Raw genomic sequence first — 18,729 nt, forward strand, 5'->3', positions numbered from 1 at the left:
TGTGTGTGTGTGTGCTGGGTTGGGCTGTCAGGATTCCTCGGAGGCAAGGTCTCTTTAACACTCTCTCTCTACAGCTCTGTACTGTAGATATCCCTCCTCTCAAACACAGCTCCCGTCATAGTTCCATGATGCCATGTTAGCAGCATTACACTACACCTGCATGTGACTGGGCAGACTGTACTATAGAACTGACCGCCTGCTGCTGCTGCTCTGTGTGTGTGTGTGTTTGTGTGAGAGTGAGAGAGAGCGTGAATGTGTGTGCATGTGAGAGAGAGAGATAGATGTGAATGTGTGTGCACGTGAGAGAGAGAGAGATGTGAATGTGTGTGCACATGAGAGAGAGATGTGAATGTGAATGCGTCTCTCCGCCTCCATCTCCCTGGCTTGTTTATGTTTTCAACGCTCCGGTGGCCGGTTCTGGCAGCATCATCATTGTACTGGGTGACGAGGCACTTTGTGTTGGCCGGGCAACAGCACAGAGAGATGGAGGGAGGGAGAGAGAGAGGGAAAGAGAGAGAGAGAGAGAGGGAGAGAGAGAGGGAGCAGGAAAACAGCTGAGGTCAGTGGTCTGGCGCTGTCAGTGGGATGGGGATGGGGAGTGGGAGTGGAGCTGGGGTACTGATGCCAGGGCTATTCCGGCTGACCGGGTCAGACCAGAGTCGGGGGGGTGGTGGTGCTGCAAGTGGTGGTGGTTGGTGGCTGTGTACAGTACAGGAACACCGCCTCCTCATAGCACTGGTGAGTTTGGAGGGCGGACCGGAGCTGTGTGGATCGGGACCGTCAGCCTGCGGGTGCCGTGGCGTCGAGTCGGAGCTCGTTGTCGAGAGCTTGCCGAGCTAGGAACGGGCAAATCACGGAATCCGCCTTTCGCCGAAGGAAATGAGATACCGCCGCGCCGTGGTTCTCCGAGAATGGAAGCGCGCGTCTGTTGTTCCGCGTGTCCGAGCTTTGCGCTGACGGCTTCTCAGAGCGCGGCCTGCACATTTTCCTTCTGCAGGCAGCTCCGACCTTTGTGACACGGTTGTTTCTCTAGAGTCTGGACTGGGAGGCAGGAAACGCTGGTCTGCATGTTGACAGTATTTAAGTGGCGCGGTCAGGGCTGGTTATTCATGTGGACACTGGAGCAGAATGTTGTTTCCAGCTGACTGTGCTTGCGTGCGTGTGTGCCTGTGTGTGTGTGTGTGTGTGTGTGTGTGTGTGTGTGTGTGTGTGTGTGTGTGTGTGTGTGTGTGTGTGCGTGCGTGCCCTAGGGGGAAGTGTGAGTCTACAGAAGGCTCACACTCACGCAAGCCCTGCTCTATCTGATTGTAGCACGATGATGTAATCCTCAATCTGGCGTCTAGATGAGGAGAGGGTGGGGCACAGCCAAGGATGTTTGTACACACACACACACACACAAACACGCAAATACTCAAACGCGTGCACACACACGTACACACACACAGATCCTCTTGCTAGCACCTTCTCATCGTTTCTCTCTGATTCTCAGCAAAACAGAAATGTGTCTGTGATCTCTCTCTTTCTGTCTTCTCACTCTCTACTTCTCTCTCCCCCCCCCCCTCCTCACCTCCTTTCTCTCATCCCCCCTCTCCCTCCCTCTCTTCCTCTCTCTCTCTCTCTCTCTCTCTTTTTAGGGATTAGAACAGCAGGCTCTGCTCGCCTGGCTCAGCTGATGTGTGTGAGGTTGGATGAGGTAACTGGAATAGGCTGGAAGCCGCCAGGGATATATTACAACCTAATGGAGGTGGGGGAGGGAGTGGAAGGGGGTCCACTCTCATGGAGGAAGTGGAAATTAGCGTGGAGCATTCTGAAACGGAATAACTGAGCTCAGCGAGTTGGACACCCAATCGTCCGTGACCCGACAGCTTTCCTTTAATCGGGAACGTCCGTTTTTGGAGCCACAGTGCACATTCCACATTTCCTCAGCATGTGTAGTGGCTGTTTAGTTAGTCTGACTTATAGGCTAGTCACAGCTAGCTACAGTGTTACAAACGTATGTATATATCGTTTGTTTGAACAAATCTAGCCCTTAACCCAAACCACTGTTGCGGTGAGATATAGGGGAGCACTATGCTATCTACATGTTACACTGTACATCCAACATACTTCCATACTTAGTATTATTGTCCAGGTGCTGTACTGCTGTGCAGCATAAATGCAGCTGTCTGCATTCACATATTCATTCCCTCTCATTCGATCTGGTTATGATTAGGCTCATGTAGTGTGAAATTGAGAGTTTGTGGCCTCGGCGGAGGTGACATGACGGTTAATTTAGCGCCCGTCACCGGGATTATAGAGCTCTTCACGCTGCTCAGTCCGTCTGGTAGACGGGCCTGTCAGGACGATGACAGAGATGTAATAGTCAAGTTGCATGTAGCATTGACATGCTTTATCTGTAGGGAGAGGAGGAGAGAGGGGGGAGGGAGGGAGGGAGGGAGAGAGAGAGGGAGGGGAGCGGAGGAGGAGAGGGAGAGGTACAGAGAAAGGGGGAGAGGAGAGGGGATTCAGAAACGACAAGCATTCAGGCTGACCCTTCAAAAAGGCCTCACAACACACCCGGTTAGCTTCCCCATAGAAACGCACGGGGCGTTCAGGCTCACGGTCGGTACTGTGTTCAGTCGCCTTGTTGATGCGCGGCGACGCAGGGGAGAGCTCAACCCCCCGTTGAGACCAAGCCAGAGCGCCCGGGCATGGAACATCCCCCAATCAGCATTCTACACTACACTTCCCCGTGGCTGTGGGTCAAGCTCCATGCGACTGGGCTCCGATTCACAGTCTCACAAAAGAAGAATTCCTCTCCTTGAATAGAAACGGCGGACTTGCGCAGGGCTCCCTTTTCTTGTTCTTCTCTCTTTTGTGTTGCCGTGTTTTGTCTCGGCGCAAATCTGCATTTCCCTGGGGACAAGCACTGAGGTGTGAATGGACAGGCTAGAGTTATGGGACTCGGAACTCATAACGGATCATGTAGAAATAACTTTTGTCTCAGCGGCTGCTTTCGTGCTCAGGTAGAGGCTAGCGGTCATGTGGTGTTCATAGTCCGACTCTTCCTCTGAGCAGAAAATGTTTTTACTTCGCGAGCCGATATGTGGAGCACGTCGTCGCTGTCCGCTGATACTTCCATAGGATCTGAGAAGGTTCTCATCAATGTAGCTCCCCTACAAGAACCTACCTCTATTTCCTCCTTTCCCGTGGTCTAATGAACTCTATATGTGTGTGTGTGTGTGTGTGTGTGTGTGTGTGTGTGAGATAGAGTATGACCTCAATTAAACCTTAGTAATGCAAGTGTGTTGGAGTCGGCTTGTTGTTGTGCAGCCGGCCTGGCGCGGCGCGACGCCCCCCCTGCTGGTATCAGTCCGTCCAGACGCACGTCACCCAGCGTCTGGTGGGCCCCTGATAACCACGCCGTGACGGAGCACCGACACGCGCGCGATGAGATAACGCACTCGCCGGAGGTCCGATTGAAACTGACACGCCGTTACGCAAAAATAGAGGGAGGGAGAGAGAGAGAGAGTGGGAGGAGGAAGTGAAATAGTTTTACCATACAGTCTGGAGAAAAGGCACACATGAGCTGTTTCTATTCTATTCTATTCTATTCTATTCTATTCTATTCTATTCTATTCTATTCTATTCTATTCTATTCTATTCGATTCGATTCTATTCTATTCTATTCTATTCTATTCTATTCTTTCATCTCTTGTAGGGGCACGCCTCACTGGCTACAGTACATTAAGAATGTACTCCGAATACAGCATGCTGTTACTGTAGCTTCTGTACATGTTTTATGATCATATTAAGGGCTTGTTGTTCTGTTGACCACAATTCACCTCTGTGTGTGTGTGTGTGTGTGTGTGTGTGTGTGTGCGGGCGCACGTGCGTGTTTGTGCATGCGTCTGTGTGTGCATGTGCAGATGAGAATGGTTCTTTGATCTAGGCTGATAAACAGCACACTGCTTGTCTCCCACTCTCTCTCTAGCTCTCTTTCTCCCTCCTCTTCCTCTCTCTCTCTCCAACTCTCTCCCTGTCTCTCTCTCGCACTCCTTCTCCCTCCTCTCCCCATCTCTCTCTCTCCCTCTCAGCGTCTCTCTCTCCCTCTCTTTCTCCCTCCTCTCCTCATCTCTCCAGCTCTGAGTAAGTCTCGCTTATCTTACTACTTGCCTGTGCCGTGAGTCAGCAGAATGGTTAGGCACACACAAAAGCACAGGCATGCACACACACACGCACACGCACGCACGCACGCACACACACACACACTCAGCCTGTTCTGCTGATGCTATTAGCTATTAGCTAGCTAGAGAGGGAGAGCAAGCGAGAGATGAGGAGAGAGAGAGAGGGGGGGGGAAGAGAGAGGGAGAGAGAAATATAGGGAGGGAGAGATGGGGAAGGAGGGAGAGAGAGGAAGGGAGGAAGAGACGGAGAGCGAGAGAGAGGGAGTGAGAGTCTGACTGCAAGAGAGGAAGAAAGGGAGGGAGGAGGAGGACAGCGAAAGAGGGGAGGGACGGAGAGGGATATAAAAAGAACTGATAGGCTGCAAGTATAGACACAGGTCCATACTGTCTCTTTCTCCATCTCTTTCTCCCTCTCTCTCTCTGTGTAGCAGCATTATCTCTTGTCTGGTTTAGCGCTTCTTAAAGCCGGATCATCATATCTGCACCTGGAGGAGGGAGGAAGAGAGTGAGAGAGAGAGAGAGAGAGAGAGAGAGAGAGAGAGAGAGAGAGGAGAGATGGGGGGGACGGTGGCGTCTCACAGTGGCACGCCGACTCCACAACCGGTGGGTAGGGCTCATGGATGTATTAATAGAAGGTAGGGCTCCTGTTGACCGGCCGTCGGCGGTCCGGTCTTGTACTGTACGCATGCGTCGGCGAAGCTGTGACGGCCTGACGCGACGGCTCGACGGGGGACCGGGCGTGACGCCTGTCCATCCGCTCCGTGGAAGCGGCGGCGCCAGCGACCGTGTGAGCGCTCCGAGTCCCTATTGTGGGATTGTGATTGGGCACTTTTGGAAAGACCAGACCGGTTGCTGTTTTCTGATTTGTGCCTGAGGGACGTGTGAGCGTGTTGTTGCTGTGTCCGAAGAATCGGGGAATAAAATCACTTGGAATGTTTGCTGCGAATAACTGAACTTTACAGTGTTCTGTCTACTCTGAAGGTATCAATTCAGCAGAGTTTAGCAGAGTAGACTGAGTGTGAGACGACCTCACCCTGTGGTGGACGGGCTGTGTTGCGTTGCGTTGTGTGTTATGTTGTAGCTGCTGGGTTCTTGGGGGCCAGAGGTTTCTAATGATGTCTTTCGTATTTCATAAATCACTTATCTGCCTGGCTGTTTCCTGGAATTGATGTGGCTATACTGTTCTGGGGATGAAGTATGTGTGTGTGTGTGTGTGTGTGTGTGTGTGTGTGTGTGTGTGTGTGTGTGTGTGTGTGTGTGTGTGTGTGTGTGTGGAGAGGGAGTGGTGCGTGTGTGTGCGTGTGTGTGTGTGTGTGTGTGTGTGTGTGTGTGTGGAGGGGGATTGGTGCGTTTGCATGTGTTTGGAGGGGTTTGTGAGTGTGTGTGTGTGTGTGTGTGTGTGTGTGTGTGTGTGTGTGTGTGTGTGTGTGCTGTATGTATACAGGAGGGTCTGTCTGGTTTATGGTCCATCAAATTAAAACATCAGCCTATGATGCATGTCGTCAGCATGTACTGTACAGTTGTTAAATGGAGTGGGCTTTTCTAGTTTAGAGAAGGATCTCTCAATCTTGATGTTAACAAAAGTGAAATATAACTTGTGGATCCGCTAGGTTTTGCGACTAGACGAAACCCCCTGAGAAGACTTACGTATTTGAACTTCAACGACCCGCAACGCGACCCTAATGAGTGACTATAACTACCACAGGAAGTGATAATGGATGGAAGATCCCCATGAGCTCAGGACACCTTTCCTGAATTCTGAACCCAAACTACAGTATGTGTGGGGGTAATAGAAAGCTGACCATCAATCAGTGTCTTCGCGCAATGTCATTTTCACTGAAGTAGGCGAGGCCGGTACATAGACGGTATGGAAAGGGTTGACCCCTTGAGGTCTAAAAAGAGAAGTCGCTTGGGCGGCGTTGACCTCCTCTCCGTCCCGGTTGCCACGGGAACGGGTCACCTTTTTCCCCCCTCCCTCCTCCATCAAGCTATTTTCTGGCACATACTGCACGGTACTGCGGGAGAGACGGAGAGGTAGGGAGAAGGATAGGGAGAAAGAGAGCGAGAGAGAGACACTGAAAAGCAGAGACAGAGAGAGAGAATATCCCTGAGGGTCCTCACAGAGACAGGGGTGGCCTGTTTCTCTGCCTGTGTTAAACAGCGAATAAGCTTACACTTAGTTAGTGAAAACACACCAAGAACTCAAGCACCTGGAACTTGGGCTCCAGGTTTGAGTTCCTGGGCTTAAGTTCCTGAGCCATTATTCCCAGTGGAAAAGGGGCTATTCTGTGCATAGCTGTAGTAGGGCCTGTCAAGTGTGATAGCTTGATAAAGATAAAACTGATTGGCGATATAGCTTTGTCATCATGATTGACACATGAACCCTGAACCCATGATACAGTGTTTTCTTAAATTATCTTTTAAAGGCCTCCCTGTGTTAGCTGTGATGAGAAATGCCCGCAGATCATACCAGGCATGGTTATATAAATACTTGATGAGGATGTTAGTAGAGGCACAGTGGAACATTCCTTTTCCATACAGCACATGGTTAGCAGCGGTTAGCAGCTATGTTGTTCTCTCTGCGTTTTTCTGTTAGACTGTATCCTTTCCATGTACAGCATGTGTGAGAACTGAACTCTTGTGGGCTGTGTTGCTGACAGAGCAGTGCTTCCCCTTCGCGATCAAATATTTAGCGCCCCAAGTGTGATAATGTGTGGTATTGGTTGGCAAAGTCATACAGTACTTTTGGATGATGATAAATCTTAATGCAAACACACATAATCCCCCCCCCCTGCATGCCCTTAAAACTATACTATAGCTAAACTAGTGGCAAATTATCTTGTAGTTTGATGAGCAGTTTTAGTGGACATGCTCCTCTTGAGGTTGTTTTTAAGCTGGCACACTGTCACAGACAGGCGATTTGTGTGTTTGTGTGCGTTGGCATTTCCTCTGTCTGTGAGAGGAAGGACAAGGAGGAAGAAGCGCGTGTCGGCGGCCACTTCTCTTTCTATCTTTATCACCCCTACCTGCTGGTATGTGTGTGTGCGCGTGCATGCGTTTGTCTGTGTGTGTGTGTGTGTGTCTCTGTGTGTGTGTGCGTATGTGTGTCTCTCGGTGTGAATGTGCTCATGAGATGTTCAGGGTTGGTGCGTGTTTTGTGTCCTTTGATCTTTATAGACCTCTCTAACACACACCCCTTCCCTCCTTCTTTCTCTCTCTCCTCCCTCTCTCTCTCTCTCTCTCTCTCTCTCAGCAGGGTGCAGGGTGAGAGGAGGAGGGACCCCAGTGTCAGAGTTTTAGGATGGCCAGTGAAGGCTCCAGCATCCCCAGCCCTGTGGTGCGCCAGATCGACAAGCAGTTCCTGATCTGCAGCATCTGCCTGGACCGATACCACAACCCCAAAGTCCTGCCCTGCCTACATACCTTCTGCGAGAGGTGAGTTGTGGATTCTTGTGTGTGTGCATGTAGCGTGTGTGTCGAATGTGTCTCCATGTGTCTGCCAGTTGGAAAAGATTTGAGCACTTTCCCAAGGGAGAGAATGGCAACTTTATCTTTCATTTGACATGGTTGTAGAAACTAAGGGGCTTCACAAAATGTCTGCCTTCCGTGTCATCCTACTGTATCTCTCCCTCTGTCTGTGGTTTCTGTTTATTATTCCGTGTCACCCCCTCAAGACTAGCTGTCTTTGTCCCTCAGAGAACACAGAGCCTGTCTCCACCACTCTCATTGTTCTAGAAGCATCCATCCAGAGCATGACATTACACAATTAGATGTGATGATGGTGCACTTGCACCAACCCAAGACGTTTGTTGGCTTACTCGCCCTCCCTTTGTGTATGTACTGTATGTGTGTGTGTGTGTGTGTGTGTGTGTGTGTCTTTCTTCCTCTCTCTTTCTCACCTCTTACATAACACTCTCTCCTCTCTCTCCCTCTGACACTCTTGTTTTTCTGTCTTTCTCATTATCTCCCTCTTCCCCCTCTTCCTCTCTCTGTCATCACATCGATGACTCAGTGCAGGTATCTTGCCCTGTGCTGTGCTGAATGTGAAATGTGACTTTGACGAGGGAGGTACATCCTATTATGTGGCAGTTCTCTCTGTGTCTTGTCGTAATTTCTCGGCAAACAGTGACCTGTCCCATCCCACCACAAATCATCCAGCCGGTCTGTTTTATCTCTGTGACAATTGTCTTTTCACGATGAGTATATCTGCTCCTAACCATGACTTTGCACTGTTTAATTTGCATGACTTGTTATAAAAACAACTTTGTTTGTTCTTCGCCGGCCTTTGGCTCTTCAGACTCAGGTACAGATTCATAGCCTTAACTGTAGGCTGTGTAAGTCCAGCTGGGCGACGGTGACCCCACTGATACTGTGGTGGTTACAATCTGTATATTTACAGCACCGATATGCCCAGTGTTGTAGTGGGGCTACAATGAAGTGGCTATACAGTATGCTAATAGCATCATTTTCAGCACGATTGTTTCGACATCAGCTGTGATTGAGAAGTGGGCACACCCAGTGGTGTAGTGGTGACTGAAGAAGTGGGTATACTATAACAGCAAATATTCTGAAATTGTTCAATTTTTTACATCAGTGGTGGTTAAGAAGTGGGTACACTGTGTGTCTGTGGATAAAGAAGTGGCTATACTCTCTGTATAGCTTTGAATACACTACCGAGCACACCCCTTAACTACACCCCTTAACTACACCCCTGGGCGTACCTCTTCTCCTACACCGCTCCTCTGGGTGTCTGAACAACTAATACCTAGTACATAGCGTACTGTATCTTGTGAACGTATATGGTGTATATTTCCATGTCTATTGACAGTTGAAATATATCCACTCCTCCAGGTGTCTGAACTAGTAACTACAACATAGAGTAGCGTAGCTTGAGAACGTATATTTCCGTCTGATAGGTGAGGTATACCCACCCCCCCCCCCAGGTGTCTAGAACAACTAATACCTACTAGCGTAGCTTGTGAACGTATACAATGTATATTTCCATGCGTATTGACAGTTGAGATATCCCCCCCCTCCCAGGTGTCTGCAGAACTACATCCCGGCCCACAGCCTGACACTATCGTGCCCTGTGTGCCGCCAGACGTCCATCCTGCCGGAGAAGGGCGTGGCGGCGCTCCAGAACAACTTCTTTATCACCAACCTGATGGACGTGCTGCAGCGGCCCGCCACCGACAGCCACGCCCCCAACCAGGCAGGCGCCTTGGATACCGTCGCTGCCGTGGCCACGAGGCAGCCGCTCTCCTGCCCCAACCATGGGGGAAACGTAAGACGCACACACAATGCGACAGTCACTAATTTAATTTGATCGATTGTTTGTATTTTTGATAGACGTCCCTGTTTGAGTGACCCTTATGGTCACTAATTTTGAGGATCAACATTATCAGCCTTGACATATCTGTCACCTCAACATGAGACTAACTTCCAGCATCTCTCTCTCTCTCTCTCTCTCTCTCTCTCTATCGACCCCCCATCTCTCTCTCTCTCTCTCTCTCTCTCTCTCTCTCTCTATCGACCCCCCATCTCTCTCTCTCTCTCTCTCTCTCTCTCTCTCTCTGTATCGACCCCCCATCTCTTTCTGTCTCTCCGCATATTCCTCTCCTCATAGCAACATGTTTTTTTTTGTGGACTTGTGGGATTTGAAGGTTCTGCAGCAGATATTAACGTTAGGGACCAAGGGTGTGTCGTGTCGGATGTAAAACCAGTGTTAAGCCCCTGTTCACCTGCAGTGTAATCTACCATCCCACTCCTGCTTGGTGGAACGATTACTAACTGCTACCAGACTGGATACAAGCACTTAAATGAAGGAACAGATTCTGATCATTATTACTGATCGCTCACACATTTGGGGATAAAAAAAAGAAAGTGCTATCACTTGTGACCCTTGACCTCTGACCTCGCCGTTGCCCAGGTGATGGAGTTCTACTGCCCGCCGTGCGAGACGGCCATGTGCCAGGAGTGCACGAGCGGTGAGCACGCCGAGCACCCCACCGTGCCCCTCAAAGACGTGGTGGAGCAACACAAGGCCTCCCTGCAGGACCAGCTGGAGGCCGTCAGGAACAGGTAGGGGCCTGGTCGGTCTGGTGTACCCCAGTGTAAAACTCCAATAAGAAAAGAAACCGCAAAGGACCCAACATGCACCCCTGGGGCACACCAAGCAGGAAGGACCCAGCGCACAGCCCTGCGGAATACCGTGTAGCTCAGGGAGGCAACAATGGTCCTTGAGTACAGGATAGCGTGGAAAAACAAACATGGCACATTTCAGAGAGGTCTGATTAAATTCAGCTGATTGTGAGCTAAAAATGTCCCATTCTTTATCTCTCTCTCTATCTCTCTCTCTCTCTCTCTCTCCCTCTCTCCGTCTCACAGGCTGCCAGAGATCGACTCAGCCCTGCAGGTGCTGTCGGAGATCCTGCAGCAGCTGACCAATCAGAAGAGCTCCATCGAGGGGGACATCCACGCCACGTTTGACGAACTGCAGAAGACGCTCAATGTCCGCAAGAGCGTCCTGCTGATGGAGCTGGAGGTCAACTACGGCCTCAAGCAGAAGGTCAGAGCACAAGACAAAACTAAGAAACGTTGCTAATGTCTAACTAAAGTCTAACTAATGTCGGATAAACATCCATCTGATGTTTAACTTACGTGTGGGTGAGAGCTAGCGTTTTGACTTGACTGATTAGATAAGAGCTTTTTTGTTTGTTTGCAGTACCAGTGTCGGACTGATGGTAATATTTCGTTGTAATCCGAATCACCGCGCCAAAAGAGAGGACCTTTATATTTGAAAAGAAAGATCACTGAGCTCATTTCAACAGACTGAGAACCTCAGCTCTGCTAAAACACAGTGAAGGCTAATGAGCCACTCTGGAGGGACAGTGTTTCTGCCACTAGCCAGCCACTGGTCCATCTGGCCTGATAAATGATTCAACAAAACATGGTTGTGGAAGAGAGAAAGAGAGAGAGAGAGAGAGAGAGAGAGAGAGAGAGAGAGGAGAGAGAGAGAGAGTGCTCCACTCCATCCCTGGGGGAGCCAATCACCCTGCCTGGCCACCAGCCCAATGCCCCTCCTCTAAGGGAGCGCCATCACTTGATTGGTTAGTGATTGATCAGTCACCAGAGTCAGACTGCAGTCAAAGAAGAGGGAGTATGTTAACTATCCATTTGTTCAGTCTCTCTCTCTCTCTCTCTCTCTCTCTCTCTCTCTCGTTATCTCTCTCTCACTCCCTCTCTCTCTTTCTCTCTATCCAGATTCAGAAGTGCCATATCTAATCTGTTGATCAGGCTGTCTGTAGGCCTGGACAGCTGGGGTGTGTCTCCCATGCAGTGAGATCTGATAGCGAACACTGTGGTGTTGGTTTTCTCTGTGCTCTGTCACTGCGCCAGGGCAGCGCACACTTGATCTGGCTCTCGGGGCGTGATCTCCCTCTCTTTCTCTCTCGGCTTCTCTCCCTCTCTTTCTTTCTCTCTCCTTCTGTGATCTGTGCTCAGTGTCTTGCTGTCGAGGCTTTGGGAGTGAGGATGAGTGTAGATTTGCACACAGTGAGGGTTAACGGCATGTAGATAGAGACCTTATTTCTTCAGTCGGAGCTACTAAACTGTCGATGGCTAAATGGCTTCTGGTTTGTGGGAGGAAGAAGAGTGTGATAGACAGATGCAGGTGAGTGTGTGTGTGTGTGTGTGTGTGTGTGTTCATTTTGACAGGTGCTTCGGTGTTTGTCTTGTTTTCAATGATGCAGATGTATGTTTGAATGTGTACAGTGGAAGATGCTTTAGTGTTAACATTGACAGGTGTGTGTGTGTGTAACTGCATCATGTGTGTACAAGTGTGTTTACTGTTAATGTTCTCCACCCCTTCTCACTCTAACATCTGTTTGCCCTCTCTCCCTCTGTGTACGTGTGTGTGTGTGTGCATATGTGTATGTGTGTGTGTGTGTGTGCTGCATGTGTGTGTGTGCATGTGTGTGTGTGTGTGCACGTGTGTGTATGCGTGTGTGTGTGCGCGCGTGTGTGTGTGTGTGCATGTGTGTGTCCGCGTCCACCTCCCCAGGTGCTTCAGGCCCAGCTGGACGCCCTGCTCCAGGGCCAGGAGGGCATCCACAGCAGCTGCGACTTCACGGAGCAGGCGCTGAGCCACGGCACCGAGGCCGAGGTCCTGCTGGTGAAGAAGCAGATGGGCGGCTGCCTCAGCGAGCTGGCCAGCCAGGAGCTACCCCTACAGCCCGGGGAGAACGACCAGATGGACTTCCTGGTGGAGGCCGAGGGCCTGAAGAAGTCCATCCACAACCTGGGCACCATCGTGACCACCAACGCCGTGGCGTCCGAGACGGTGGCGAGCGGCGAGGGCCTGCGGCAGTGCGTGGCGGGCCTCCCCACCTCCGTCACCATCACCACCAAGGACAAGGACGGCGGCCTGTGCAAGATGGGCAACGCCAGCATCACGGCGGAGATCATCTCGCCCGGCGGCAGCGGCGGCGGCGTGGCGGGCGACGGCGAGATCCTGGACAACAAGAACGGGACATATGAGTACCTGTACACGGTGCCCAGGGAGGGCGGCTTCACGCTGTCGCTGCGCCTCTACGACCAGCACATCCGGGGGAGCCCCTTCAAGGTCAAGGCGATGAAGTCGGCCGATGTCTCGCCTGTCTCGGATGGCGTCAAGAAGAGGTTGAAGTCGCCGGGCAGTGGGCACGTCAAGCAGAAGGCCATCAAGAGGCCCGCCAGTATGTACAGCACGGGGAGGAGGAAAGAGAACCCCATAGAGGATGACCTCATCTTCAGGATCGGTGAGGATCCTGATCGTGTAGACATCCATGCCGGGAAACGCGAGCGCTTTCTATTGCCGCTGTTGAGGTTAGGAAATGGGCTGAGGTTTAAAATGTCGGGGTTGGTTTCTTACACCTCTGTAGGCACCAAGGGCCGAAACAAAGGGGAGTTCACCAATCTGCAGGGTGTGGCCGCCTCTGCACTGGGCAAGGTGTTGATCGCCGACAGCAACAACCAGTGTGTCCAGGTAAGACAAACCGTACAGTGATACACTGTAATTTACCAAAGGTTTGAGATGTTATCGACCGGATACCCGACCTGTGCCCCAGATGTGAACCAAGGCTATAGACTATGTTACATTAGGCTAGGTTGAAAGATGATGTGAACTGACCTCATTGAGGAAGTAGCAGACGTTTAATGATGGACGATACTTATCATTTTCAGTGGGGAAATCTTTTGAGATCTTTACTCTGCACAGTTTCCTACTATTGGGTTGTTGTAAAACGTAAGGTCACTCTCACTGTGCTGGGCACCTGTCTTTACCGGGGGGAAAGGCGGAGAGAATTGTGGGATGCTCGCTGGTCGGGGCACAATGACTCTTCGCTTTAAAACACATTCAGCCCTGGGAACTCAGCACTTTGGCGTCTCCATGGATACAGTGCTACAGTTATGACAGCAGTGATGCCGTTAGAGATCCTTAAAAAGATGAGGTGAAAGTAATTTGATCTCCTGTGACTGTGACTGTAAATAAGCATCATCCATTCTTCTTTAGCGATTGTTCTAGATCAGAAATGTCAGGGCATGGAACTCTAGAATCTTGTTTCATGTCTTCTGTGTGCATGCATGTGTGTCTGTATCTGTCTGTTACAGATCTTCTCCAATGACGGACAGTTCAAGAGCCGCTTTGGCGCCCGGGGCCGGTCTCCCGGGCAACTGCAGCGGCCAACGGGCGTGGCCGTCCACCCCAATGGTGACATCATCATTGCGGACTACGACAACAAGTGGGTCAGCATCTTCTCCAATGATGGCAAGTTCAAGGTTAGGAAAAAGGCGGGTCTCCCTTTAAGTTGAATCAATCGCACTCCAGTGACAGTTCACTGTTATCAGTCTACTCTTGAGTTCCCCCCCACAGGACGTGAATTAGCAAAGTTTCATTTCAGAGAAATCTGAACTGGACTCTAGAATCAGAACTTTGCTTCTGCCATCTTTTCTCATAACATCCCGTGCATTATCCCAAGACCAAGATCGGCTCAGGCAAGCTGATGGGACCCAAGGGCGTGTCGGTGGACAGGAACGGCCACGTCATTGTCGTGGACAACAAGGCCTGCTGCGTCTTCATCTTCCAGCCCAACGGCAAGCTGGTCACCAAGTTCGGTAACCGCGGCAACGGCGACAGGCAGTTTGCAGGTACACTTAATGGTAATGCGTGCACTCCCCCCTCTCCTCCTGCCTCCTTCCGTCTCTCTCTCTCCGGCACGACTCAACCCCGCATGCGGAATGAGGACCCCTGGATGCCCAATCAGGAGCCATGACCGTTGGCTTCTGACTTCTGAAGGGGCAGTCCATTAAAAAGAGCTTCCTACAGGCTCTTCCTTTTCCCCCCTTCTGTTGTGATTGTGAATGTCATTTGCATTTCGAAGTGTGTGTGTGCGTGCATGTTAGTATGTCTGTGTATGTGTGTGTGTGTTCGTGCGTACATGCTTGCTTCCGTGCATGTCTCCCATACACATTTCCATGCAATACTTTTATTTGCATCGAAGCCATTTTCATCTTGTTTGTCAGTTCAGAACCTACAAGCCCCATTCTGCCTCTGGTTTACACAGGTCCTCATTTCGCTGCTGTCAACCACAACAATGAAATAATCGTGACAGACTTCCATAATCATTCTGTCAAGGTAAGAGCCACACCTTTACTCACCCTACCACTCAAATTATACACCGAGCAGTTCAACACCACAACACCACGAGTTTCCTCACTGTTCATGCTTCTCGCCCACATCCCCCCCCTCAACTTTCGTTCAGTGAAACAGCGATGAGGGACAGAGGGCTGCTCACTGTCTAAAAGAATACAAAGAACATGCAACAAAAAAACTAATAAAAAAACGTGGGCTACAATGAAAGGTCGCTGTAAACGTTGCCTTTTTTGATGCATTCGTTTCTGCTGGTTTAAAACCCAGGTGTTCAACACCGAGGGGGAGTTCCTGCTGAAGTTCGGCTCCAACGGCGAGGGCAACGGCCAGTTCAACGCCCCGACGGGAGTGGCGGTGGACGTCAACGGCAACATCATAGTTGCAGACTGGGGCAACAGCCGCATACAGGTGAGGCCGATGGTCAAGTTTTCGGGATCGGGGATTTGGGTTTATAAGCTAGGATATTACTTTTTGATGTGATTTTTGGGGGAATCCTGAGGTAATTTGTTCCCTCTTTGTGCAGTTTTGTTCATGTGTCATATGATGAATTTGTGTTTGACCTCAATCTCTCTCTCTCTCTCTCACTCCCCCCCTCTCTTTCTCTGTCTCTACCTCCCTCGATCTCTCTCTCTCCCTCAATTCTCTCCCTCTCTCTATCTCTCTCCCTCCATCTTACTCTGTCTGTGATGTAGGTGTTTGATGGCAGTGGTTCCTTCCTGTCCTACATCAACACGTCGGCGGACCCCCTGTACGGACCTCAGGGTCTGGCCCTCACCTCCGACGGCCATGTGGTGGTGGCCGACTCTGGCAACCACTGCTTCAAAGTCTACCGCTACCTGCAGTAGCCCTGTACATGCACACGCGCTTGCACACAAACACACACACACACACACACGCACACACACACACACACACACACAGATAGACTTGCACACAAACACAGGTACGCACAAATATTGTGACTGTAAACAGGATTTAAACAGCACGTGAATATGCAGGCATGCACTCACGCACACACACACCATCTTAGTAATGGAGTAATGGACGGATTTACACTCATCCACTTATCACGCCATCTTTGTACCGTGCAGGATCGTTCTCTCTGACCATTCACCTAGCGCGTGTGTCTCTGTGGCCTCTTTCATGACCTCTGACCTCCTTCATGACCCATGACCCCCTGATCTTTCAGAGAATCTGAACGGGCCCCACTGTGTCTCCCCAGAAACCTTAATTGTTCTGCTGTGGAACTCAGAGGGGTGTGGCGGTACAGGTACTGGCGGTCATTGGATATTAAGTGGGAGGGACTTTGATGATCGGTGGATACAGGTTTATTATTCAAGTGACCCTGCCACCGGAGCCCCCTGCTGTAAAACGTTCCATTGAAAGGACATCTGTGTGGACGATGTGAGATGATTCTTTGGTATCATACTTAAGTAGCACCCTTCCTTCCATTTCTTATTTATTGTTGTGACCTGGCACTTGATAGAAAATAACTGGAATATAATATTAACAAGATCATTTAAAGTAGGTGTGGCTGATAGTGGTTGGCCGCCAATGTGTCAACAAATGACATTGCCGTCAAAGTGAAGATCAAAGACCAGCTTAAAAAAAGTGTGTTTCAATGAATGTATGCTTTTCAAGGGTTGTGAATTAGTAAGAAAATGTTTGTAGCCTTTGGTGAACCTGTTCTCAGCGAGAAATAAACTAATACTACATACACAATACTTAAAATACGGCATAGCAGGGTATTTTTGAAGCATGTTAACGCAAATTTTCTATGCATGCGATGCAGGCCAATAACCTTGTGAAAACCTCATTTGTGAAACATTCCACTCACACGATCTTAGGGGGTAAAGAACTATGTAGCTGCTGTTTAGGAGGCTATCATAGTTGGGTCAGAATTGTGAAATAGACACAGGTTTACCCACAGTGTGTGTGTGTGTGTGTGTGTGTGTGTGTGTGTGTGTGTGTGTGTGTGTGTGTGTGTGTGCGGATGTGTGTCCACGTGCGTGTGTGTGCCTGTGTGAATGTGTGTGTGCGTGTATGTAATAAATGACTGAAACACGAGAGACATTTCACATTTAGATCTATGATTACATTCTATTCATACAGAATGCACAAAACATCATGGGCTATGTGGTCTACATCAACTAATGCAGAAAATAATACCAATACTAACCATAGATTCACATTTGGGTAAATCTGTGTTAGAGAAGTGTTGCAATAATATCAATATATGCAACAACAAATATTACAAAATGTTCAAACTTTCCATCAAAACTGTGTGTTGGTACTAGCTCGACTATACAACTAGAAAATACAAAATGTCAGTTGACATCTCCCTCCAAAACATTCACATAATCTCTTTATTCATATAAGAGTTTTATCATTTATTGTTGCTCAAAGCATTATGTTCCTGTACATAGTTCCAGCCATTTTGTATGTCAACAGTTGAATATTGAAATGGCCATTCTTTTCCTCCTCAATCATGTTCATATGCCAAATGGAATTCAAGTGCCCATGGGAGAATTTTCTTTGTCTGTTTTTAGTTCTCAATTAAACCACAAATGCGATATGCAACTTGAACATTTTGTACATGAACAGAGTCATTGTGGCATATTGCTTTAGACTGTGCTGTTCCAATTGAATTCCCACACCATTAGAAATAATGTGTACAATGTTTGCTTTCAGACTCGGCAACCGTTGTATGAATGCGCATGACGTATGTCCAAAAAAAAGGCTTGCCATTTTCCCCTCATACAGTAGCATTCCTATAGGCTATCATTATCAAGGCACACAGTGAAGTTGAGTGATATTATGTCTAGAAAACATAGCTTGGGATACATTAACATGACTCAAACTACCCAAATCCGTCATCAAATTGCTCTTTTTGTGTACAGCACAGAAATAAAGTCTTGCATTCTTGGAGGTTCTTGTCATTCTTTTCCACATTAAGATACTGTATGAAACCCATGTTGCATAGTGTATGGTGGCCATTTTAGGACGTCAGATATCACCTAGATATCTGTCAGATGTCACTTAGATATTTGTCAGATGTCACAAGTCAGGTGTCAAGTATCAGAAGTCAGGTACCAGATGTCAAGTATCCTAAGTCATCATGATGGCTGCAGGTGACACAGGAGTCCATCTGTAGTGCAGAGATTAAGTTGTAACGAGACAGGACTTGGCATACAGTAGGTAGAGCAGGATTCAACCCCATGTCACAATGCACCCAAAGGAGGTACTACATGACTTGCCTTTATCCACTGAGCCACAAGTACTTTTGTTCGTACACCAGATCATTATATTCAAACATCATCGCATGACTTTGTGCGAAAAATAAGATTATATTATTGGCAAACAGGAATTAAACCCAGCATACGCTGGGGTGGGGACACCAGCTTCAATACATTGAGCTACCCAAGAGCTTGGCTGGTAGATGCACATCGATCACATTTGGACTGTCTATGAATTATTATATTTGGATCTACAACAAGTGGTCAGTTCTGAGCATGTCTCCCCATAGACTCAATGTTAGAGCTAGATCTGTTTAACTGTTTATATCCTGGTGATTGTTGCATTACATCAGATTCATATGGATAGGTGGCTTGAGCCACAAAATGTCTGACTTCCCTGCCATAATCCTTTATGTTGAAAATAATAATATTGAAAAATCTATCTAGATAACAGTACTATTTTTTCCAAAAAGAGGTCAAGGTCAAAGTATTTACAATCTCCCACTCCACTATATTCCATTATTTTTATCCTGGTTTTATAGTGATTTAGTGAAACAAACTCTTTCAGATGCATGCATTTTTGCAGCTTGTACCAAATAATAGCTGCAAAATAAATGAACACTTTTTCCCCCTACAGTAA

At 48.9% G+C, this 18,729-nt stretch overlaps 1 protein-coding gene across 3 annotated transcripts in view; it reads left to right on the top strand.

Annotated features, from left to right (window-relative positions):
• The window catches only part of trim2a (tripartite motif containing 2a), a 20,701-nt gene extending 2,979 nt beyond the window's left edge, over positions 1 to 17,722 (top strand). Inside the window, exons 2-12 of one of the 3 annotated variants that reach the window (XM_084454329.1) lie at positions 7,423 to 7,601; positions 9,207 to 9,450; positions 10,096 to 10,247; positions 10,554 to 10,734; positions 12,229 to 12,964; positions 13,088 to 13,191; positions 13,815 to 13,982; positions 14,183 to 14,351; positions 14,768 to 14,838; positions 15,121 to 15,261; positions 15,546 to 17,722. In XM_084454329.1, the coding sequence (XP_084310455.1) occupies positions 7,468 to 7,601; positions 9,207 to 9,450; positions 10,096 to 10,247; positions 10,554 to 10,734; positions 12,229 to 12,964; positions 13,088 to 13,191; positions 13,815 to 13,982; positions 14,183 to 14,351; positions 14,768 to 14,838; positions 15,121 to 15,261; positions 15,546 to 15,698 (2,253 nt within the window). In that variant the 5' untranslated portion in view covers positions 7,423 to 7,467 and the 3' untranslated portion in view covers positions 15,699 to 17,722. Of the gene's footprint in view, positions 1 to 7,419; positions 7,602 to 9,206; positions 9,451 to 10,095; positions 10,248 to 10,553; positions 10,735 to 12,228; positions 12,965 to 13,087; positions 13,192 to 13,814; positions 13,983 to 14,182; positions 14,352 to 14,767; positions 14,839 to 15,120; positions 15,262 to 15,545 lie in introns of those variants that run through there. The other 2 variants (XM_084454330.1, XM_084454331.1) reach the window with 2 other exon arrangements.
• The last annotated feature ends 1,007 nt before the right edge of the window (positions 17,723 to 18,729 follow it).

This window comes from Borostomias antarcticus, assembly GCF_949987555.1.
Source record: "Borostomias antarcticus genome assembly, chromosome: 20".
Classification (NCBI taxonomy): domain Eukaryota; kingdom Metazoa; phylum Chordata; class Actinopteri; order Stomiiformes; family Stomiidae; genus Borostomias; species Borostomias antarcticus.